Source organism: Panulirus ornatus, chromosome 4 (assembly GCF_036320965.1).
Source record: "Panulirus ornatus isolate Po-2019 chromosome 4, ASM3632096v1, whole genome shotgun sequence".
NCBI classification, from domain to species: domain Eukaryota; kingdom Metazoa; phylum Arthropoda; class Malacostraca; order Decapoda; family Palinuridae; genus Panulirus; species Panulirus ornatus.
The window spans coordinates 47,972,532-47,998,343 of record NC_092227.1 but is presented as its reverse complement, the minus strand read 5'-3'; the positions used below and the strand labels follow the sequence as shown (position 1 = coordinate 47,998,343).

The following is a 25,812-nucleotide window of genomic DNA, read 5'->3' as shown; positions in this document are numbered from 1 at the left end:
GTTTATGTACTTTTCTAACCCAGCAGAGTGAAAGTTATTTTGGCGTAAATTCAAAAATAAATATATATACTTCCAAAAATTCATGAGAATGCTCATTAGAAAGATGTACTGATGAGAAATTCTTATAATTCTTAATGATATAAACATGTTTAGTAAGATCAAGTTCAATATCATCAGGTATATTCATCCTCTCGCCTAGCCTTTCTAAAATTGTATCTCTGTTGTAGAAAAAACCTCTGCTGGGCCTGAAACTTGAGGAAAAATTCCATACACTATGATTAACTAACTTCAGCAAGCCTATGTAGCGAGAAGAGGAAATACTCACTCATGCTTCGGCTATCGCTCTCTCCGTCATTTGTTGCTATGGAGGCTGTAAAGAGAGACACACCATCAACAGGGCAAACTCATCTAAGGCAACACCATGCAAACTGATCAAGCTGCTAGACTAAGCACCTGTGTGTGCAAGGTCATGGAGCAATGGGCTTGGGATACAAGTATTATACATCTAACAGTCTAAACTAAAGTATGTGCAGTTTGAAGGTAATGTAACAGTCATTAACACATCTCAGCTTTTAAGAAAGTACTAAGAACTAGAAATGAGTCCTCAGCTTGAGAATAGTGTTTGGGGAAAATTTTATCTGTACCATATCAAGTACAGAAATCACCTTACTGGATATTGAAATGTGGCCAGCAAAAGTTCGTTGTAATAAGAACAAAACTTCAGAGCATATGGTTGTGGATAAAATGAGTCATAATGTTTTCATAATAAAAGTCAGAGACAAAAAAGAATATACAAGTGTTACATGTTTAGCATGTTTTAGTCAATACAAACTAAAGTGATGAAAATTTTAGGTGTTACAGGAAAGCTTTTGGATAAACTAATAAGGAAAAGGGTATTGGATTAAGGATTTTACATATGTGTTGCAGGTGGTAAACTTCTGTTTGAAATGTTGAAAGAAAAGTAAAGAATATGAGGTTTTGGATAGTATGCAAAGCGGTAAAGTTTCTGGGTAGAGTAATGCAGGTAATGAAGACAGGAAAATGGCTGCTACAGGTAACATTACTTGCTCACAGCGCTCATATTTTCATGCACTGTTTGCTTTTATTCCATAAAAAATGAACAAAATGTACACATGTACATGCTTAACTTGCTTAACAATTAAGCCAGAAGCAGATGTGAGTACCATTACCATATGACTAGAACATAAATATTTTCTTTAACATGAGTGCTGGCTATGCCATGAGCTTACTTGACAGAGTCAAAAGCAGTCTGACTTATAAACTGTCCCAAGCTAACTTCCAAACTTGACCCCTTGCCCTACGCCACAATGTTGGTTCACTTTCCCTCTTACATAAGCATTACTTTGGTTTTTGCTCTAGAGAGCGGGTTTGCTCATGTACCCCCATCAGTAGCTAGACTCAGCAAGCTACTGAGTCACATGATTACAGTGTGACTCTTGGCAGCTCAAGTGTGGGCCATTTTGATAAGTTTTTTTTTTCATTACACCTTAAAGCTTTGAAACTATCTACCCTCTCATGTCTTTCCCAACAACTATAACCTGGGACACTTTAAAATAAAAGTTATTCATTACCTGCAAAATTCATAAATACTTTTACTTGACTCTTATTCTTCCTTTTCATTAACCTCTGTATATATCAAATAAGGCCTGACCTTAATGTGGACTTTTGTCCATGACTGAAAAAAAAAAATGTAAAGAACCTAGCACCTACAATGAATCTATTTTCTATAAATTTCACCAATAAGCATGGTCTTCTTGCAAACCTTCCTTACGCTGAACACCAACAAGCTAGTGACTCACTCTCCTTATGTCTTCATGATAGAAGAGTCCACTGTCTAGTCATGTTTTCATTACTTCCTTTAACAGCTCCAACTAATCCTCACTCACAAGTCTACTTCAAAGGAGGAATTTGCACTGAATTTAATCCCAAACTGCATAATGCATGCATCATGGACCTTGAAGCTCTAAACTCATGAAGTCATCTGGCTTAGGAAGCGTCATCCAACCACTATTTTTTCATGGTTCATTAACAGTTCTCCTAACTCTACAAACTTCATTACATTCTTCACCTAACTAAATTTTGGCCACAATTCCATGACTTTCTCTCATCAGCAAGCTTTAGGCCTCTACTTATGAGATTTCAACATTTACGGCAGGGAGTAGATGAAACCTTGTTATATGAAGATGGTAAGGGGCTGAGGTCCTTTTGATTTCTATCATTATTAATCTGAAGCACATCATTAACCAACCCATTCATATTCCAGACTGTCAAAACAACTTTCCCAACAATAGATTTTTTGCCATGACTTTAACACCAGTTGGTTAATAAGACTTTGACCAGCCGTTGGTTAATCTGACAACACTCTTGTAAAGTCTCTTTACTCGTCACACATTATTCTCTATCTGCCCTCTTGGAATGTACATGACAGGACTAAACTACAAAAATTCTTTTCTGAGAGGTTAAAATATGGTAACATCTCTCCTCAATCAATGACTCCATCTCTAGTGAGTGTATGGCACACATTCCTGCTAAAAAAATGGAGTCACTTATCTATTCTTCCTCTTAAACCATTTGTTCTTCCAATCCATGGTTCCACCGCCACCACTCCTATTCTGAGGCTATGTGGATAAAGGACTTGGCATGTCAGGCTTAAACAATCTCTTCTTCCTTCAACTTGTATTCAGCTTTCCTCTGCACAAAATCACTGCAAGCAAGTTATTTGGAACTCAAGGACTCCTTTATCCAAGGGCATTGTAACATTTCTTCTAGCAACTAATGTTAGGTCTTTCTGGTCTTTGGTCAAAAGTACCTCAACTTCTGTTGTTCTACTCTCCCTTTGCTTTTCTGTTGCAAAGATACTAAAACTGCCTCCATCCTGAATTACTCTTAACATTTCCCAACCCAATGATGTATCTTTTCTCAACCTAAGCCTTTCCCTATAATGACTTTTTACTTAAAAGAGGTCCAAAAGGCACCTCCATCCCTACACTCCAGAAAGGTGTATAAACCAGATGGCACCCCTCCTGTATTTTACAGAAAAGTACTGTGCTGCTGAACTTGTGCCCATGCTTGTTTGTCCATTTTAGTTTATTCTTACAACAAGACTTTCCCTTCTTGGACTTCAATATTTGCAAAGTTTTTGAATCTCTCCTCAACTTCTAATTCTATGAGCATCTTGAACCTCATGTCTTTTCTTGGCTGATCAGTATGGCTCATGAAAGGCAAGATCCACCAGTGATATCACTCTCTATGTTAAAAATGTCTGGTCATCCTCTCTGAGAAAATATTTTGTAACCTTTGATATCTTGAAAGATTTTGAAAGGGTGTGGTACTGGAGTCTGACCTACATATGTTTAATATCTTTAAAGCCTAATATCTTCCAGTACTGGAGTCTGACCTACACATGTTTAATATCTTTAAAACCTAATATCTTCCTATTTCTTTTCTAACCAAACCTCACAACTTTCCTATCTTCTCAGCTGGCTCTGTAATTTACACTCAACACAATAATCACAATAGCTAAGTCTGCCTATAAGAAACTGGGAACCCTGTTCAAATGCCTAAGATTTTTTGCTGTTGAACAGTGCTCCATTCATACAAAAAGGATGACTCACCCATGAACAGACTTTTAAAGCAATCCAACTTACTGACTCTCAGTATGACCTCAAAACTTAACCCACTTACTGTTTGCCACAAAATTGTTCTTTTCCCTCATCTAGAAGCATTACTTCAGTGTCTGATCCCATGAACTGGATGCTAACATGCCTTCATCACAAGCCAAACTAAGTAATGCTCAAAGAGTTACTGCACTGCACGAATACTGTGTCGCCACTAGTAACTCTAAGGTGAGCCATCATGGCTAACTTTTGGAACTCTTCATTCTCATCCTTCTCTTACATTTGAGGCTCCAGTCACACACAAAAGTCCACAACAAGCCAAGGCTTTAATTGAAATACAGAAAGGGTTATGAGAGGAAGTAAAAAGCCTGTCTTTTAAAATGTGCCAGGTCATAGTTACTGGGAATGACATGATTGGGTAAAGTGTTCCATAGCTTTGAGGTGTAGGGAAAGAAAGTCATCAAAATGACCCACCCTTGAGTTGCCAATGGTCAAACAGTAATCGTGTGATGCAGCAGCTTGCTGAATATTGTGTGGTATGGCTATTAGTGGGGGCACACACGCAGCCAGCTCTTGGGAGCAAGAACCACAGTAATACCTATAGAAGAAGGAAAGTGAACCAATATTGCAGCATACAGCAAGACGGTCAAGTTTTGAAACTGGTCTGGGAGAGTCTATAAGTCAGAACTCTTTCATCTAAACTCTGTCAAGCAAGGATGCAGACCCCGGATGTAAGGATAAATCAGTCCTGTGTGTAAATGGAGCAAATATTCAAAAGAAAAGAAATTTCAACATCTAAACAGGACTCTCAGTTTCTTAGAGGCAGATTTAGCTATTTCAGTAATGTTGGGTTTCCAAGAGAGAGTGGATGTTACAGTAATACCATGTATGTTCTTCAAGTCAAGAGATAGAATTACAGAACTTGTCAAAGGATAGACGAGAGTTGTTTGGAGTTCATGATAAGAGAGATGGGTACAAAATGGGTCTTGGAGGCATATAATCTAACTAGATTTCATCTAACCCACTGAGAAAATCCTGTCCAAGTCTGAGTTTATTGAGGAGGCTGTGTTAAAATGAGATACAGATTGAGTGAGAGTAGGAGCAGAATTGAAGTATGTGGATGAATGTAGCGATGAGTAGTCAGTGTATGAGGGCATTTAAATATTTGTGGGAGGGAGGAAATCACTGATATAAAGGAGAAAAAGTGTTGGGGACAGGAAAGAAGCCTAAGGGACACTGCTGTTGAAGGAGAAAGGGGAAGAGGCTGATTGGTTAACAACCACAGAGATAGATCAGCCAAAGAGGTAGCTAGATAAGACAGAGCAAAGTGAGGAAGGGAAACCAAATAAGGGGAGATTAATGATGGAACCCTGATGCCATACCCTCTCAAAAGTTTTAGATATGTCAAGGACACCTACACAAATCTTTCAGGGTTGATGACCAGACATTAGTAAGATAGGAAAGAATATCACCAATGGATCACACCTTACAGAAGCCATACTGGTGATCAGGGAAAAAAACCCTGAAAACTGTGATATTTAATGTTTCTAAGGACATGGGAGTTGAGGAGAGATTCAAAGGCCTTGGAAATAGTTGAAGTCAGAGCAATAGGACGATAGTTAGAGTGGTTAGAACAGTTACCCTTCTTAGGGATGGGATGTTTCAATGCATGCTTCCAAGAAGTTTTGGTTTTCAAATGGGAATAGAAGAAACAAGTAAGCACAGGTGCAAGTTCAGAGATATTCTTTCAGTACACATGGATGGATGCCATCACGACCATAATCCCTGCTTGTGTCCAGAGCGAGAAGCGCTTTTTGGACAGTCCAAAAAAAAAATTAAGAGGAGGGGCATAGGATGAGTATGGGGAGCATGAGGGGTTGAAGAAATGTTAAAGTCATCCAAGGTGGGGTTAGAGGAATAATGGGAACCAAAGAAGGATCCTTTATCTACAACAGAAGCAGCTATAGGACTGTTAAAATGGAAAGGTGAAGTAAAGGTAAAGCAACAGTTGTCAGTTGTAGATGATGAGGAAAGGTTGTCCCACTTCCTTTGAATTAAAGAATGTTTTGCCTCATGGATAACGCACTTGCAATGATTATGGGCAGTTATAAAAGCTGAAGGAGAGTTAGAAGAAGGAAAATTCTTCCAAACCCAATATGTCTGATCCCTTACCCGAATGGCTTCAGAACAGGTAGGTTAAACCATGAATTAAAAGATGAGGTTATCTCAGAGAAAGAGGGGATAAATGCATCCATTCCCATAAGAAAAACTGCTGCTATGTATTTGGCAGTGACAGAAGCATTCCCACATAAGAAAAGAAGGTTACTTAAGTCATTCCAGTCAGTTTTGTTGGGATGCCAGTATTTTTTTTAGGAGCTGCTGGAGGGGGAGGTGCTATTAAAATACAGACACTTATGAGAGTGTGATCAGATAAATCAATTGGGATTAAGGTTATCTAGTTATAGCAGGATAGACTTTTGGTAAAATACAGATCCAGAATATTAGGAAAGTGGTCACAGCAGTCGGGAATATGGGTAAGGTGGGAGATAATTTACTCTAAAACAATGAGAATGGAGAATGTGAGGGTTTCAATCCCTCCATCATACTTATGGGAGGAATTCAACCATTCCCTATGGTGAATGTAGAATCCCCTAAGTAGAGGATCTCTGCTTGCAGGTGAGATGATGCTTCTCAAGGCAGCTTATTAAGTCAAAGAAAGATTCAAAATTTCTAAAATGTGGAGAGCAACAGGTGAAACAGAAATGTGGCAGTTGGTCAAAAGACTTTGAGCTACATAAAATCAAAGTTTGGGGACTCAAGGTTTCTTGAGATATACAACAGGTGTGTTGATGTTGGAATCATTGCAAACTCCACCTCTGAACCAGAACTAAGAGTAAAGATTAAAGTTTAATATAGAGTAAGATGAGTGGGTACATCATATTAAACAAGTGTGTCTCGGAGAGAATAAAGATATTAGGAGAGTTATATGACAAATGGTGTTCAGCAGAGGAGAGGTTACTAGAGAGATAACAAATATTGGAACAGTGAATAGAAAAAGGTCCAACAGAGAGGGTCCAGTACTACTACTGTCTGAGCCCTCCCTCTCATTAGCAGTAGAATCAGTTGGAATCCTGGAGATTCTTAGCATCCCATGATGCCGGGGACTAGGGGCCATAGATTTGATGGACTGTATCATGATTATATCAAATACATTTGAGAAGACAGGAGTTGGCAAGGGTACTTCTTTGAAGAAAATATGTGAGGTATGAGCAGGTGTATGGAGCCTGCAAGGTGAAGATGGCAGGATTAGTCCAGTAGTCCCACTTTAATGACATACAGAGTATGACCGGCAATCCTAACATGCACAGTGTAAGAAGGTTCTGGAAACCACTTTAATGCCCCTCAGTTAGGATGGGAGTACCACAATGGGTAGCTGCTGTCAAAAGCCTACTACTTTATGGAATGCTCCAAGGGTAGGGGATGGGATAGTCCTTGTGTTAGCTAGGATACTGGGCAGGGCCAATAAACTACTACTGAGCCCTTGCTCTTGCTGGTAGCAGAGTTAAACAAAAAAAGTGTAGTCAGAGGAGTATACCTCAAATTTGCAGGGGGTCATGGAAGGAGCCATTACTCTACTACCTGAGCCCTCCCTCTCACTGGCAGCAGTCAAACAAGATAGTGTAGTCAGAGGAGTTTATCTCAAATTTGCAAGGGTAATGGAAGGAGCCATTACTCTATTACCTGAGTCCTTCCTCTCACTAGCAAAAACTTTTTTGTTTTAAAATTGAAATATGACAATGAAATACTTTTATATTTGAAATAATCATGCAAAAAATCTCATAATAGTTCCCCAAGTAGACAGATACCCAATAAATATGAACACAATAATCACAGAATCTTCCTAAAGAGTAACAACTGATTACTTACTAAAAGGCCTTAATGTCCCCAACACATATTTCAACCCCATACTTGAATACATGAAACATAATCCTAATAAAGAGGTTTTCAAGAAAATCTCTCACAGTAGGAAAAAAAATATTACAAATAATAAATAGCTTATGGAAGTTTTTACCCCAAAAACCTTTTTCCTTTAAGACTGAAATATGACATAATGAAATGCTTCTATAGTTGAAATAATAATGATCAATATCTCATAATGCTTCCTCAAGCTGCAAGATACCCAATATATATATATAATCAATTATTCACAGAATCTTCTAGAAGAGTAACAATTGATTACATACATATTTACAGACCTCAACATATAATTCAACCCCAGAGTCCAATTCAGCATGAAAAGCAATCCTTATAATGAAGTTTTTAGTCAAATCTATTACCCTAACAAAAATACCAAAAATTGTAGGTAAATAAATCAAGGAGTTTTTTCGTCAAAAAACATTTTTGTCTTAAAATCTAAATATGATATAATCACAGAATATATCTCATAATGATTCCCCAAGCTGACACATACCCAATAAATACAAATCTCCTAAAAGAGGAGCAATCAATTATGTATTTACAGGTGATAATGACCCCCAGCAAACATTTCAACCCTAGTTTTGCATTCAGCATAAAAATAGTCCTTAAAATGAGGTTTTTGAGCAAATCTATCATGCTTACAAAAATACTAAAAAATTGCAGGGAACATTTTGGTCCAAAAATCATTTTGTTCTGAAATTGAAATATGACACAGTGAAATGCTTTTATTTTTTTCTTTCTTTTTCTTTCATACTATTTGCCATTTCCTGCGTTAGCAAGGTAGCGTTAAGAACAGAGGACTGGGCCTCTGAGAGAATATCCTCACCTGGCCTCGTTCTCTGTTCCTTCTTTTGGGAAAAAAAAAAAAAAAAAAAAAAAAAAAAAAAAAAAAAACGAGAGGGGAGGATTTCCAGCCCCCCGCTCCCTCCCCTTTTATTTGAAATAATAACACAAAATATCTCATAACAAAAATCACACACTCTTCTAAAATAGTAACAATTGATTACTTCCTTCCAGGACTTACTGACCCCAACATACATTTCAACCCTATATTTGAATTCAGCATGAAACATAATCCTAATAATGACCCCTAGGTTTTCAAGTAAATCTACCATAGATAAAAAAAAATAAGGTAATAAATAGTTTATGGAAGTTTTTACCCCAAATACCTTTTTCTTTCAAAACTGAAATATGACATAATGAAATACTTGTATAGTTGAAATAATAATGATCAATATTTCATAATGCTTCCTCAAGCTGCAAGATACCCAATAAATATGAACCAAATATTCACAGAATCATCTAAAACAGTAACAATTGATTACATACATTATTTACAGGTCTTAATACCCCTTAACATATAATTCAACCCTAGAGTCCGATTCAGCAAGAAAAATAATCCTTATGATGAGGTTTTCAAGTAAATCTATTACCCCTCACAAAAATATCAAAAACTGCAGGTAAATAAATCAAAATTTTTGAGCCAAAGAAAAAATTTTGTTTTAGAATTTAAATATGACATAATGCAACACTTCTATACTTGAATAATCAAAGAATATATCTCACAATGCTTCCCCAAGCTGACACATATCCAATGAATATGAACCAAATAAACACTGAATCTCCTAAAAGAGGAGCAATCAATTACTTATTCACAGGTGTTAATGACCCCCAACAACCATTTCAACCCCAGATTTGAATTCAGCAGAAAAAATAGTTCTTAAAATGAGGTTTTTGAGCAAATCAATTACCCTAACAAAAATACCAAAAACTGCAGGCAATGTTTTGATCCAAAAACCTTTTTGTTTTGAAACTGACATATGACATAATGAAATGTTTCTAAACTTGAAATAAACATGGAACTCATCTCATAATACTTCCCCAATCCAACAAATACCCAATAAATGCACAAAGAATAATCACAAAATCTCCTAACAGAGTACCAATTAAATACTTATTTACAGGCCTTATGTCCCCCCAATATATTAAAACCCCAGATTCATATTCACCATTAAAAATAGTTCTCATACTAAGCTTTTCAAGCAAATGTATAACCCTTAAAAAAAATAACAAAAATTGCAGGTAATAATAGTTCTGAATTTTATTTTTTAGCCCAAAAACCTTTTTCTTTAAAAAAAAAAATATATATATATAATGAAACCCTACTATTCTTAAACCAATCACAGAATATATATCAATGCTTTCCCAAACTGACTGATACCCAATATGAACTAAATAATCACAGTCATCTAAAAGAATAGTAGTTGATTACTTATTTGCATGACTTAATGTCCTGCAACATATATTTCAACCCCCAATTTGAATTCAGCATGAACAATAGTTCTTATACTGGGGGTTTTCTAGCAAATCTATTACCCTCACAAAATACCAAAGATTTCAGTTAATAGTTCAGGGAATTTCTACACCCAAAAACTATTTCTTTTCAAAACTGAATATAGCAAAATGAAACACTTCTATACTTCAAACAATCACAAAAAATCTTAAAATGTTTCCCCAAGCTAACAGATCAAAAATATCTGGACAGAATGATCACAGAATCTTTGAAAGAGAAACCATTAACTACTTATTTAGAGGCCAAATGTCTCCCAACATTTATCTCAACTCTAAATTTGAATTTGGCATAAAAAATAATCCTTTTACTGATGTTTTCAATAAAATCTATTGCCCTCACAACAGTACCAAAAAGTAATTTTTTTTTTTCTGCCCAAAACCTTTTTGTTTCATAATTGAAATATGATACAATGAAACACTTCTATACTTTTAAAATACTCATGGAAAAATATCTAATAAAACTTCCCTAGTCCTATAAAAATGAACCAATAATCACAAAATCTTTTAAAGGAGTAAAACTTTATTACATATCTAAAGGCCTTATTGTCCCTCAACATATATTTCAATACAAGAATCAAATTCAGCTTGAAAGGTAATCTTTATAATGAGGGTTTCAAGCAAATCTATTACCATTACAAAAATACCAAAAATTGCAAGTAATCATATTTGATTCTTTCAAAATCAAATATGACAATGAAATGCTTCTATACTTGAAATAATCGTGGAAAAATCTCAAAATGCTTCACCAAGCTGAAAGATATTAACACAATATTAACACATTCTTTTAGAAATGTTACCGTTAATTACTTGTTTACAGGCCTTAATATACCTGACCATATACAGGTACACCATTGATTTTCCGGCAACTGATGGTTCGGCACTTCCTTTAGTCTGGACAAAATTACGTGTGGGAACTTGAGATTACCGTGGCCACCAGACTAGTTTACTGGGCATCAACAGATGGCATTGTGTGTAGGGCACACTTATTTACATTCTTTACACTGCACTTGTTGGTGGTGATACCGCAATTGTGTAAGATTCTTTGCTTATTTTGCTTAAATTTAACCCTAGCTATGGCTTCTAAGACATATGAGAGTGTCAGTCATGGTATCAAACATAAACACCAGTCCATATTGATCAAAGATAAAGTAGAACTGTTGAAAAAAATGGACCGTGGTGTTTCGGTGCGTAAGCTGCGTGACATCTACAGTATTGGTTCATCAACTGTTAATGATATAAAGAAGCACAGGGAGAAAATATTGAAATTCTATGCAGACAGCGATTCTAAGAAGCAAATGACGATTAGAAAAACTATGAAAGATGGGAAGAGTACTGAGCATGATCGAGCGATGATAGAATGGTTTCGACAGCGTCGGAGTGATGGAGTGGACTTGTCAGGCAGCATGATAATGGACTAGGATAAGTTGTTCCATAAAGAACTTGAATTACAACATGAGTGTGACTACAGTGAAGGATGGCTTCAAAGATTCACGAAGCATCATGGAATTTGCATGAATAAAGTGTGCGGAGAAAAGCGGTCTGCAAACCACAGAGGAGCTGCTGAGTATGTGGACGAATTTGCGAAACTTGTAGCTGATGAGCACCTCAGTCATGAGCATGTGTATAATGCAGATGAAATTGCATTATTCTGGCGATGCACACCCGGGAAAACACTAACATCAGAAGATGAAGAAGACACAACAGGATTCAACTTAATGTACTATTGTACACGTACTTGTATTTTATCTATTCATCTAATTTACATTAAATATTTGTTTAATTTAAATTTCTAGCAATCTATGGTATACTTTAGACACATGGGAGATGTATAATTAGTGTGTCAGAGGTACGTTGATGAATTTTTATTACGTGACCATGGTTGGTCCAACAAAATGGTTAATCCGGCAAAGCTCTGGAACCAAGAGTGCCGGAAAATCGGTGGTGTACCTGTACTAATTTACAGGCCTTAATGTCCCCCAACATATATTTCAATGCCAGACTCGAATTCGGCATGAAAAATAGTCCTTATATCGAGCTTTCCAAGCAAACCTATTACCCTCACAAAAATACCAAAAATTGTTGGGATTTTTTCCCCAAAACCTTTTTGTTGTAAATCTGAAATGACAATGAAACACTTCTATACTTGAAATAATCAAAAAATCTCATAATGCTTCCCCAAGCTGCAGATATACAAGAAATACAAACCAGAGTGAATGTTGGGGTGAAGAGGGTGGTGAGAGTAAGTGAGCTTGGGAAGGAGACATGTGAGGAAGTACCAGGAGAGACTGAGTACAGAATGGAAAAAGGTGAGAACAATGGAAGTAAGGGGAGTGGGGGAGGAATGGGATGTATTTAGGGAATCAGTGATGGATTGCGCAAAAGATGCTTGTGGCATGAGAAGAGTGGGAGGTGGGTTGATTAGAAAGGGTAGTGAGTGGTGGGATGAAGAAGTAAGATTATTAGTGAAAGAGAAGAGAGAGGCATTTGGACGATTTTTGCAGGGAAAAAATGCAATTGAGTGGGAGATGTATAAAAGAAAGAGACAGGAGGTCATGAGAAAGGTGCAAGAGGTGAAAAAGAGGGCAAATGAGAGTTGGGGTGAGAGAGTATCATTAAATTTTAGGGAGAATAAAAAGATGTTCTGGAAGGAGGTAAATAAAGTGCGTAAGACAAGGGAGCAAATGGGAACTTCAGTGAAGGGCAAAAATGGGGAGGTGAAAACAAGTAGTGGTGATGTGAGAAGGAGATGGAGTGAGTATTATGAAGGTTTGTTGAATGTGTTTGATGATAGAGTGGCAGATATAGGGTGTTTTGGTCGAGGTGGTGTGCAAAGTGAGAGGGTTAGGGAAAATGATTTGGTAAACAGAGAAGAGGTAGTAAAAGCTTTGCGGAAGATGAAAGCTGGCAAGGCAGCAGGTTTGGATAGTATTGCAGTGGAATTTATTAAAAAAGGGGGTGATTGTATTGTTGACTGGTTGGTAAGGTTATTTAATGTATGTATGACTCATGGTGAGGTGCCTGAGGATTGGCGGAATGCGTGCATAGTGCCATTGTACAAAGGCAAAGGGGATAAGAGTGAGTGCTCAAATTACAGAAGTATAAGTTTGTTGAGTATTCCTGGGAAATTATATGGGAGGGTATTGATTGAGAGGGTGAAGGCATGTACAGAGCATCAGTGTGGTTTCAGAAGTGGTAGAGGATGTGTGGATCAGGTGTTTGCTTTGAAGAATGTATGTAAGAAATACTTAGAAAAGCAAATGGATTTTTATATAGCATTTATGGATCTGGAGAAGGCATATGATAGAGTTGACAGAGATGCTCTGTGGAAGGTATTAAGAATATATGGTGTGGGAGGAAAGTTGTTAGAAGCAGTGAAAAGTTTTTATCGAGGATGTAAGGCATGTGTACGTGTAGGAAGAGAGGAAAGTGATTGGTTCTCAGTGAATGTAGGTTTGCGGCAGGGGTGTGTGATGTCTCCATGGTTGTTTAATTTGTTTATGGATGGGGTTGTTAGGGAGGTGAATGCAAGAGTTTTGGAAAGAGGGGCAAGTATGAAGTCTGTTGGGGATGAGAGAGCTTGGGAAGTGAGTCAGTTGTTGTTCGCTGATGATACAGCGCTGGTGGCTGATTCATGTGAGAAACTGCAGAAGCTGGTGACTGAGTTTGGTAAAGTGTGTGAAAGAAGAAAGTTAAGAGTAAATGTGAATAAGAGCAAGGTTATTAGGTACAGTAGGGTTGAGGGTCAAGTCAATTAGGAGGTAAGTTTGAATGGAGAAAAACTGGAGGAAGTAAAGTGTTTTAGATATCTGGGAGTGAATTTAGCAGCGGATGGAACCATGGAAGCGGAAGTGAATCATAGGGTGGGGGAGGGGGCGAAAATCCTGGGAGCCTTGAAGAATGTGTGGAAGTCGAGAACATTATCTCAGAAAGCAAAAATGGGTATGTCTGAAGGAATAGTGGTTCCAACAATGTTGTATGGTTGCAAGGCGTGGGCTATGGATAGAGTTGTGCACAGGAGGGTGGATGTGCTGGAAATGAGATGTTTGAGGACAATGTGTGGTGTGAGGTGGTTTGATCGAGTAAGTAACGTAAGGGTAAGAGAGATGTGTGGAAATAAAAAGAGCGTGGTTGAGAGAGCAGAAGAGGGTGTTTTGAAATGGTATGGGCACATGGAGAGAATGAGTGAGGAAAGATTGACCAAGAGGTTATATGTGTCGGAGGTGGAGGGAACGAGGAGAAGTGGGAGACCAAGTTGGAGGTGGAAAGATGGAGTGAAAAAGATTTTGTGTGATCGGGGCCTGAACATGCAGGAGGGTGAAAGGAGGGCAAGGAATAGAGTGAATTGGATCGATGTGGTATACCGGGGTTGACGTGCTGTCAGTGGATTGAATCAGGGCATGTGAAGCGTCTGGGGTAAACCATGGAAAGTTGTGTGGGGCCTGGATGTGGAAAGGGAGCTGTGGTTTCGGGCATTATTGCATGACAGCTAGAGACTGAGTGTGAACGAATGGGGCCTTTATTGTCTTTTCCTAGTGCTACCTCGCACACATGAGGGGGGAGGGGGATGGTATTTCATGTGTGGCGAGGTGGCGATGGGAATGAATAAAGGCAGACAGTGTGAATTGTGTGCATGGGTATATATGTATGTGTCTGTGTGTGTATATATATGTGTACACTGAGATGTATAGGTATGTATATTTGCGTGTGTATACGTGTATGTATATGTATTGTGTATGGGGGTGGGTTGGGCCATTTCTTTCGTCTGTTTCCTTGCGCTACCTCGCAAACGCGGGAGACAGCGACAAAGCAAAATAATAATAATAACAAACCAAATAATCACAGAATCTTCTAAACGTGTTACCATTATTCATTTATTACAGGCATTAATGTCCCCAACATAACATCGACACCAAATTCAAATTCAGCATCAAAAATAATCACTATAAGGTTTTCAAGCAACTCTATTGCCCTTACAAAAACACCAAAAACTCTGGTTAAACCAGGGAATTTGTTTTTAGCCCAAAAACCTTTCTTATTCTAAAATTGAAATATAACAATGAAATGCCTTTATCTTTACTTGAAAAAATCACAGAAAATCTCTCATAATGCTTCCCCGAGCCAACAGATTCCAATAAATATGAAGAAAATAATACCAGAATCTCCTAAAAGAGTAACTATTAATTACTTATTTACAGGTTTTAATGTCCCCCAACACGAATATCAACACCACATTCACATTCAGAATGAAAATTAGACCTTACACCCTCACTAATATAAAAAAAAAAAAAATGGCTCAAAAATCTTTTTGTTTTAAAACTGAAATATGACATCCTGAAAAACTTTATATTTCAAAAAATTATGGAAAAATTCCCATAATGCTTCTCCAAGTGGACAAATAACCAAATAAATATGAATCAAATAATCACAAAAATGCCAACAAGAGTGTCTTTTTAATTACTTATTTACAGGCCTTGATGACCCACAATATATATTTTAACTCTAAGGGTCAAATGCAGCATGAAAAATAGCCCTTTTTCTGTGGTTTTCAAGCAAATCTATTACCCTCACAAAATACTGTAAATAGCAAAAAGTTTTTCTTTAAAAAGAAATGAAGTATGATATAATGAAATGCTTCTACACTTGAAATAATCATAGAAAATCTCTCGCAATGCTTCCCCAAGCCATCAGATACCCAACCAATAAATATGAACTGAATAATCTGAGAATCTTCTTAAAAGAGTACCAATTGATTATTCATTTAAAATCCTTAAGTACTCTCAGCATATATTTCAATCCTAGATTCGAATTTAGCAAGAAAAATGATCCTTATAATAAGGTTTTCAAAAAAATCTATTGTCCTCACAGATATACCAAAAATTTGCAGGTTAATATGTCATTAAAAGTTACTCTTTCAAGCATTTTTGTGATTATTTGTTTCATGTTTACTGGGTTGTGTGTCTGCCTAGAGAAGCATTATGAGATTTCTTTTAGCCTGAAAACCTTTTTGTTTTGAAACTGAAATATGACAATGAAAAACTTCTAAACTTGAAATAATCATGGAAAATATCTCATTATGCTTCTCTAAGCTGATTGACACCAAATAAATAAGAACTGAATAATAAAAGAATCTTCTATATGTGTAATTATGAATTACTTATTTACAGGCTTTAATGACGCACAACATATATTTCAACCCCAGATTCAAATTTAGCATGAAAAATAGTCCTTATACTGAGGTTTTTAAGAAAATATATTGCCCTCACAAACATATGAAAAATTGCAGAATTTTTTAGCCCAAAAACCTTTTTGTTTTAAAACTGAAATATGACACAATGAAGTGCTTCTTTATTTGATATAGTCAAGGAAAATAACATATAATGCTTCTCCAATTCAACAGATAACCAAAAAATATGAGCCAAATAAACATAGAATCTCATAAAAGAATAACCATTAATTACTTATTTATTTTATATATTCATTATACTTTATCGCTGTCTCCAGCGTTAGTGAGGTAGTGCAAGAAAACAGACGAAAGAATGGCCCAACCCACCCACCCACACATATACATACCTATACATTTCAAATGTATAAATACATACACATACACACAAATATTTTTCTTTTCTTTCTTTCAAACTATTCGCCACTTCCCGCGTTAGCAAGGTAGCGTTAAGAACAGAGGACTGGGCCTTTGAGGGAATATCCTCACCTTGCCCCCTTCTCTGTTCCTTCTTTTGGAAAAAAAAAAAAAAAATATATATATATATATATATATATATATATATATATATATATATATATATATATATATATATATCTGGGAGTGGATCTGGCAGCGGATGGAACCATGGAAGCGGAAGTGGATCATAGGGTGGGGGAGGGGGCGAAAATCCTGGGAGCCTTGAAGAATGTGTGGAAGTCGAGAACATTATCTCGGAAAGCAAAAATGGGTATGTTTGAAGGAATAGTGATTCCAACAATGTTGTATGGTTGCGAGGCGTGGGCTATGGATAGAGTGGTGCGCAGGAGGATGGATGTGCTGGAAATGAGATGTTTGAGGACAATGTGTGGTGTGAGGTGGTTTGATCGAGTAAGTAACGTAAAGGTAAGAGAGATGTGCGGAAATAAAAAGAGCGTGGTTGAGAGAGCAGAAGAGGGTGTTTTGAAATGGTTTGGGCACATGGAGAGAATGAGTGAGGAAAGATTGACCAAGAGGATATATGTGTCGGAGGTGGAGGGAATGAGGAGAAGTGGGAGACCAAATTGGAGGTGGAAAGATGGAGTGAAAAAGATTTTGTATGATCAGGGCCTGAACATGCAGGAGGGTGAAAGGAGGGCAAAGAATAGAGTGAATTGGATCGATGTGGTATACCGGGGTTGACGTGCTGTCAGTGGATTGAATCAGGGCATGTGAAGCGTCTGGGGTAAACCATGGAAAGCTGTGTAGGTATGTTTATTTGCGTGTGTGGACGTATGTATATACATGTGTATGGGGGTGGGTTGGGCCATTTCTTTCGTCTGTTTCCTTGCGCTACCTCGCAAATGCGGAAGACAGCGACAAAAAAAAAAAAATCCTCCCCTCTCGTTTTTTTCAATTTTCCAAAAGAAGGAACAGAGAAGGGGGCCAGGTGAGGATGTTCCCTCAAAGGCCTATTCCTCTGTTCTTAACGCTACCTCACTGACGTGGGAAATGGCGAATAGTACGAAAGAAAAAGATATATATATACATATATATATATATATATTTTTTTTATATATGTATGTATGTAGCATTTATGGATCTGGAGAAGGCATATGATAGAGTTGATAGAGATGCTCTGTGGAAGGTATTAAGAATATATGGTGTGGGAGGAAAGTTGTTAGAAGCAGTGAAAAGTTTTTATCGAGGATGAAAGGCATGTGTACGTGTAGGAAGAGAGGAAAGTGATTGGTTCTCAGTGAATGTAGGTTTGCGGCAGGGGTGTGTGATGTCTCCATGGTTGTTTAATTTGTTTATGGATGGGGTTGTTAGGGAGGTAAATGCAAGAGTTTTGGAAAGAGGGGCAAGTATGAAGTCTGTTGGGGATGAGAGAGCTTGGGAAGTGAGTCAGTTGTTGTTCGCTGATGATACAGCGCTGGTGGCTGATTCATGTGAGAAACTGCAGAAGCTGGTGACTGAGTTCGGTAAAGTGTGTGGAAGAAGAAAGTTAAGAGTAAATGTGAATAAGAGCAAGGTTATTAGGTACAGTAGGGTTGAGGGTCAAGTCAATTGGGAGGTGAGTTTGAATGGAGAAAAACTGGAGGAAGTGAAGTGTTTTAGATATCTGGGAGTGGATCTGGCAGCGGATGGAACCATGGAAGCGGAAGTGGATCATAGAGTGGGGGAGGGGGCGAAAATTCTGGGGGCCTTGAAGAATGTGTGGAAGTCGAGAGCATTATCTCGGAAAGCAAAAATGGGTATGTTTGAAGGAATAGTGGTTCCAACAATGTTGTATGGTTGCGAGGCGTGGGCTATGGATAGAGTTGTGCGCAGGAGGATGGATGTGCTGGAAATGAGATGTTTGAGGACAATGTGTGGTGTGAGGTGGTTTGATCGAGTGAGTAACGTAAGGGTAAGAGAGATGTGTGGAAATAAAAAGAGCGTGGTTGAGAGAGCAGAAGAGGGTGTTTTGAAGTGGTTTGGGCACATGGAGAGGATGAGTGAGGAAAGATTGACCAAGAGGGTATATGTGTCGGAGGTGGAGGGAGCAAGAAGAAGAGGGAGACCAAATTGGTGGTGGAAAGATGGAGTGAAAAAGATTTTGTGTGATCGGGGCCTGAACATGCAGGAGGGTGAAAGGAGGGCAAGGAATAGAGTGAATTGGAGCGATGTGGTATACCGGGGTTGACGTGCGGTCAGTGGATTGAATCAAGGCATGTGAAGCGTCTGGGGTAAACCATGGAAAGCTGTGTAGGTATGTATATTTGCGTGTGTGGACGTGTGTATATACATGTGTATGGGGGGGGTTGGGCCATTTCTTTCGTCTGTTTCCTTGCGCTACCTCGCAAACGCGGGAGACAGCGACAAAGTATAAAAAAAAAAAAAAAATATATATGTATTCACTCACACTCAGTTTCTAGCTGTCATGTGTAATGCACTGAAACCACAGCTCCCTTTCTACATCCAGGCCTCACAGAACTTTCCATGGTTTACCCCAGACACTTCACATGCCCTGGTTCAATCCACTGACAGCATGTCGACCCTGGTATACTACATCATTCCAATTCACTATTTTCCTTACATGCCTTTCACCCTTCTGCATGTTCAGGCCCCAATCGTTCAAAATCTTTTTCACTCCATCCTTCCACCTCCAATTTGGTCTCCCACTTCTCGTTCCCTCCACCTGACACATATATCCTCTTTGTCAATCTTTCCTCACTTATTCTCTCCATGGGACCAAACCATTTCAATACATCCTCTTCTGCTCTTTCAACCACACTCTTTTTATTACCACACATCTCTCTTACCCTTTCATTACTTAATTGATCAAACAACCTCACACCACATATTGTCCTCAAACATCTTTCCAACACATCCATCTTCCTCTGCACAACCCTATCTATAGCCCATGCCTCACGACCATATAACATTGTTGGAACCACTATTCCTTCAAACGAAGCCATTTTTGCTTTCCAAGATACTGTTCTCGCCTTCCACACATTCTTTAACGCTCCCACAACCTTCGCCCCCTCCCCCAACCTGTGACTCATTTCCGCTTCCATGGTTCAATCCCCTGTTAAATCCGCTCCCAGATATCTAAAATACTTGACTCCCTCCAGTTTTTCTCCATTCACACTCACCTCCCATCCCAAGTGACTTGTCCCTCAACCCTACTGTAACCAATAACCTTGCTCTTATTCACATTTAATCTCAGCTTTCTTCTTTCACACACTTTACCAAACTCAGTCACCAGCTTCTGCAGTTCCTCACCCGAATCAGCCACCAGCGTTGTATCATCAATGAACAACAACTGACTCACTTCCCAAGCCCTCTCATCCACAACAGACTGCACACTTGCCCCTCTCTCCTAAACTCTTGCATTCACCTCCCTAACCCCATCCATAAACAAATCAAACAACCATAAAGATATCACGCACCCCTGCCGCAAACCGACATTCACTGGGAACCAATCACTTTCCTCTCTTCCTATTCGTATACATGCCTTACATTCTTGATAAAAACTTTTCACTGCTTCTAGCAACTTGCCTCCCACACCATATATTCTTAATACCTTCCACAGAGCATCTCTATCATATGCCTTCTCCAGATCCATAAATGCTACATACATATCCATACAGGACTTATTATCTCCAAACATATACTTCAACCCTAGACTTGAAGTAGAATGTAAAATTGTCTTTATATTGAGGATTTCAAGAAAATCCATTTACCCCACAAAATACCAAAAATTGCAGGGAACTTATATTATATTTTTTATTATACTTTGTCGCTGTCTCCCGCGTTTGCGAGGTAGCGCAAGGAAACAGACGAAAGAAATGGCCCAACCCCCCCCCATACACATGTATATACATACGTCCACACACGCAAATATACATACCTACACAGCCTTCCATGGCTTACCCCAGACGCTCCACCTGCCCCGCCTCAATCCACCGACAGCACGTCAACCCCGGCACACCACACCGCTCCAATTCACCCCACTCCCCGCCCTCCCCTCACCCTCACGCATGCTCAGGCCCCGATCACACAAAATCCCCCTCACTCTTTAGCCTAAAATCTTATTCTTTTAAAAATTAAATATGACAATGAAATGCTTCTAAACTAAAAATAATTATGGAAAATACCTCCTACAGCATCCCCAAGCTAACAGACACTCAATAAATACGAACCCAATAATCACATATTCTTGTAATAGCATATCAATTGATTACTTATTTACAAGCCTTAATGCATCAACCCAAGATTCGAATTCTGCATGAAAAGTAGTACTTATGTTGATGTTTTCAAGAAAATCTATTACCCTCACAAAAATACCAGAAAGTAATTTTTTTTTTTCTGCCCAAAACCTTTTTGTTTCATAATTGAAATATGATACAATGAAACACTTCTATACTTTTAAAATACTCATGGAAAAATATCTAATAAAACTTCCCTAGTCCTATAAAAATGAACCAATAATCACAAAATCTTTTAAAGGAGTAAAACTTTATTACATATCTAAAGGCCTTATTGTCCCTCAACATATATTTCAATACAAGAATCAAATTCAGCTTGAAAGGTAATCTTTATAATGAGGGTTTCAAGCAAATCTATTACCATTACAAAAATACCAAAAATTGCAAGTAATCATATTTGATTCTTTCAAAATCAAATATGACAATGAAATGCTTCTATACTTGAAATAATCGTGGAAAAATCTCAAAATGCTTCACCAAGCTGAAAGATATTAACACAATATTAACACATTCTTTTAGAAATGTTACCGTTAATTACTTGTTTACAGGCCTTAATATACCTGACCATATACAGGTACACCATTGATTTTCCGGCAACTGATGGTTCGGCACTTCCTTTAGTCTGGACAAAATTACGTGTGGGAACTTGAGATTACCGTGGCCACCAGACTAGTTTACTGGGCATCAACAGATGGCATTGTGTGTAGGGCACACTTATTTACATTCTTTACACTGCACTTGTTGGTGGTGATACCGCAATTGTGTAAGATTCTTTGCTTATTTTGCTTAAATTTAACCCTAGCTATGGCTTCTAAGACATATGAGAGTGTCAGTCATGGTATCAAACATAAACACCAGTCCATATTGATCAAAGATAAAGTAGAACTGTTGAAAAAAATGGACCGTGGTGTTTCGGTGCGTAAGCTGCGTGACATCTACAGTATTGGTTCATCAACTGTTAATGATATAAAGAAGCACAGGGAGAAAATATTGAAATTCTATGCAGACAGCGATTCTAAGAAGCAAATGACGATTAGAAAAACTATGAAAGATGGGAAGAGTACTGAGCATGATCGAGCGATGATAGAATGGTTTCGACAGCGTCGGAGTGATGGAGTGGACTTGTCAGGCAGCATGATAATGGACTAGGATAAGTTGTTCCATAAAGAACTTGAATTACAACATGAGTGTGACTACAGTGAAGGATGGCTTCAAAGATTCACGAAGCATCATGGAATTTGCATGAATAAAGTGTGCGGAGAAAAGCGGTCTGCAAACCACAGAGGAGCTGCTGAGTATGTGGACGAATTTGCGAAACATGTAGCTGATGAGCACCTCAGTCATGAGCATGTGTATAATGCAGATGAAATTGCATTATTCTGGCGATGCACACCCGGGAAAACACTAACATCAGAAGATGAAGAAGACACAACAGGATTCAACTTAATGTACTATTGTACAGGTACTTGTATTTTATCTATTCATCTAATTTACATTAAATATTTGTTTAATTTAAATTTCTAGCAATCTATGGTATACTTTAGACACATGGGAGATGTATAATTAGTGTGTCAGAGGTACGTTGATGAATTTTTATTACGTGACCATGGTTGGTCCAACAAAATGGTTAATCCGGCAAAGCTCTGGAACCAAGAGTGCCGGAAAATCGGTGGTGTACCTGTACTAATTTACAGGCCTTAATGTCCCCCAACATATATTTCAATGCCAGACTCGAATTCGGCATGAAAAATAGTCCTTATATCGAGCTTTCCAAGCAAACCTATTACCCTCACAAAAATACCAAAAATTGTTGGGATTTTTTCCCCAAAACCTTTTTGTTGTAAATCTGAAATGACAATGAAACACTTCTATACTTGAAATAATCAAAAAATCTCATAATGCTTCCCCAAGCTGCAGATATACAAGAAATACAAACCAGAGTGAATGTTGGGGTGAAGAGGGTGGTGAGAGTAAGTGAGCTTGGGAAGGAGACATGTGAGGAAGTACCAGGAGAGACTGAGTACAGAATGGAAAAAGGTGAGAACAATGGAAGTAAGGGGAGTGGGGGAGGAATGGGATGTATTTAGGGAATCAGTGATGGATTGCGCAAAAGATGCTTGTGGCATGAGAAGAGTGGGAGGTGGGTTGATTAGAAAGGGTAGTGAGTGGTGGGATGAAGAAGTAAGATTATTAGTGAAAGAGAAGAGAGAGGCATTTGGACGATTTTTGCAGGGAAAAAATGCAATTGAGTGGGAGATGTATAAAAGAAAGAGACAGGAGGTCATGAGAAAGGTGCAAGAGGTGAAAAAGAGGGCAAATGAGAGTTGGGGTGAGAGAGTATCATTAAATTTTAGGGAGAATAAAAAGATGTTCTGGAAGGAGGTAAATAAAGTGCGTAAGACAAGGGAGCAAATGGGAACTTCAGTGAAGGGCAAAAATGGGGAGGTGAAAACAAGTAGTGGTGATGTGAGAAGGAGATGGAGTGAGTATTATGAAGGTTTGTTGAATGTGTTTGATGATAGAGTGGCAGATATAGGGTGTTTTGGTTGAGGTGGTGTGCAAAGTGAGAGGGTTAGGGAAAATGATTTGGTAAACAGAGAAGAGGTAGTAAAAGCTTTGCGGAAGATGAAAGCTGGCAAGGCAGCAGGTTTGGATGGTATTGCAGTGGAATTTATTAAAAAAGGGGGTGATTGTATTGTTGACTGGTTGGTAAGGTTATTTAATGTATGTATGACTCATGGTGAGGTGCCTGAGGATTGGCGGAATGCGTGCATAGTGCCATTGTACAAAGGCAAAGGGGATAAGAGTGAGTGCTCAAATTACAGAAGTATAAGTTTGTTGAGTATTCCTGGGAAATTATATGGGAGGGTATTGATTGAGAGGGTGAAGGCATGTACAGAGCATCAGTGTGGTTTCAGAAGTGGTAGAGGATGTGTGGATCAGGTGTTTGCTTTGAAGAATGTATGTAAGAAATACTTAGAAAAGCAAATGGATTTTTATATAGCATTTATGGATCTGGAGAAGGCATATGATAGAGTTGACAGAGATGCTCTGTGGAAGGTATTAAGAATATATGGTGTGGGAGGAAAGTTGTTAGAAGCAGTGAAAAGTTTTTATCGAGGATGTAAGGCATGTGTACGTGTAGGAAGAGAGGAAAGTGATTGGTTCTCAGTGAATGTAGGTTTGCGGCAGGGGTGTGTGATGTCTCCATGGTTGTTTAATTTGTTTATGGATGGGGTTGTTAGGGAGGTGAATGCAAGAGTTTTGGAAAGAGGGGCAAGTATGAAGTCTGTTGGGGATGAGAGAGCTTGGGAAGTGAGTCAGTTGTTGTTCGCTGATGATACAGCGCTGGTGGCTGATTCATGTGAGAAACTGCAGAAGCTGGTGACTGAGTTTGGTAAAGTGTGTGAAAGAAGAAAGTTAAGAGTAAATGTGAATAAGAGCAAGGTTATTAGGTACAGTAGGGTTGAGGGTCAAGTCAATTAGGAGGTAAGTTTGAATGGAGAAAAACTGGAGGAAGTAAAGTGTTTTAGATATCTGGGAGTGAATTTAGCAGCGGATGGAACCATGGAAGCGGAAGTGAATCATAGGGTGGGGGAGGGGGCGAAAATCCTGGGAGCCTTGAAGAATGTGTGGAAGTCGAGAACATTATCTCAGAAAGCAAAAATGGGTATGTCTGAAGGAATAGTGGTTCCAACAATGTTGTATGGTTGCAAGGCGTGGGCTATGGATAGAGTTGTGCACAGGAGGGTGGATGTGCTGGAAATGAGATGTTTGAGGACAATGTGTGGTGTGAGGTGGTTTGATCGAGTAAGTAACGTAAGGGTAAGAGAGATGTGTGGAAATAAAAAGAGCGTGGTTGAGAGAGCAGAAGAGGGTGTTTTGAAATGGTATGGGCACATGGAGAGAATGAGTGAGGAAAGATTGACCAAGAGGTTATATGTGTCGGAGGTGGAGGGAACGAGGAGAAGTGGGAGACCAAGTTGGAGGTGGAAAGATGGAGTGAAAAAGATTTTGTGTGATCGGGGCCTGAACATGCAGGAGGGTGAAAGGAGGGCAAGGAATAGAGTGAATTGGATCGATGTGGTATACCGGGGTTGACGTGCTGTCAGTGGATTGAATCAGGGCATGTGAAGCGTCTGGGGTAAACCATGGAAAGTTGTGTGGGGCCTGGATGTGGAAAGGGAGCTGTGGTTTCGGGCATTATTGCATGACAGCTAGAGACTGAGTGTGAACGAATGGGGCCTTTATTGTCTTTTCCTAGTGCTACCTCGCACACATGAGGGGGGAGGGGGATGGTATTTCATGTGTGGCGAGGTGGCGATGGGAATGAATAAAGGCAGACAGTGTGAATTGTGTGCATGGGTATATATGTATGTGTCTGTGTGTGTATATATATGTGTACACTGAGATGTATAGGTATGTATATTTGCGTGTGTATACGTGTATGTATATGTATTGTGTATGGGGGTGGGTTGGGCCATTTCTTTCGTCTGTTTCCTTGCGCTACCTCGCAAACGCGGGAGACAGCGACAAAGCAAAATAATAATAATAACAAACCAAATAATCACAGAATCTTCTAAACGTGTTACCATTATTCATTTATTACAGGCATTAATGTCCCCAACATAACAACGACACCAAATTCAAACTCAGCATCAAAAATAATCACTATAAGGTTTTCAAGCAACTCTATTGCCCTTACAAAAACACCAAAAACTCTGGTTAAACCAGGGAATTTGTTTTTAGCCCAAAAACCTTTCTTATTCTAAAATTGAAAGATAACAATGAAATGCCTTTTTCTTTACTTGAAAAAATCACAGAAAATCTCTCATAATGCTTCCCCGAGCCAACAGATTCCAATAAATATGAAGAAAATAATACCAGAATCTCCTAAAAGAGTAACTAT

General features: G+C 38.5%; 1 protein-coding gene across 10 annotated transcripts in view; it reads right to left on the bottom strand.

The window, feature by feature from the left end:
• LOC139766060 (disks large homolog 4-like) overlaps positions 1-25,812 on the bottom strand; it is a 1,395,716-nt gene that overhangs the window by 35,262 nt on the left and 1,334,642 nt on the right. For 6 of the 10 annotated variants that reach the window (XM_071694219.1, XM_071694216.1, XM_071694230.1 and 3 more), the window contains one exon: positions 326-370. The exons of the other annotated variants lie outside the window; for them this stretch is intronic. In XM_071694219.1, coding sequence (XP_071550320.1) covers positions 326-370 — 45 coding nt within the window. The remainder of the gene's footprint in view (positions 1-325; positions 371-25,812) is intronic. 10 annotated transcript variants of the gene reach the window in all.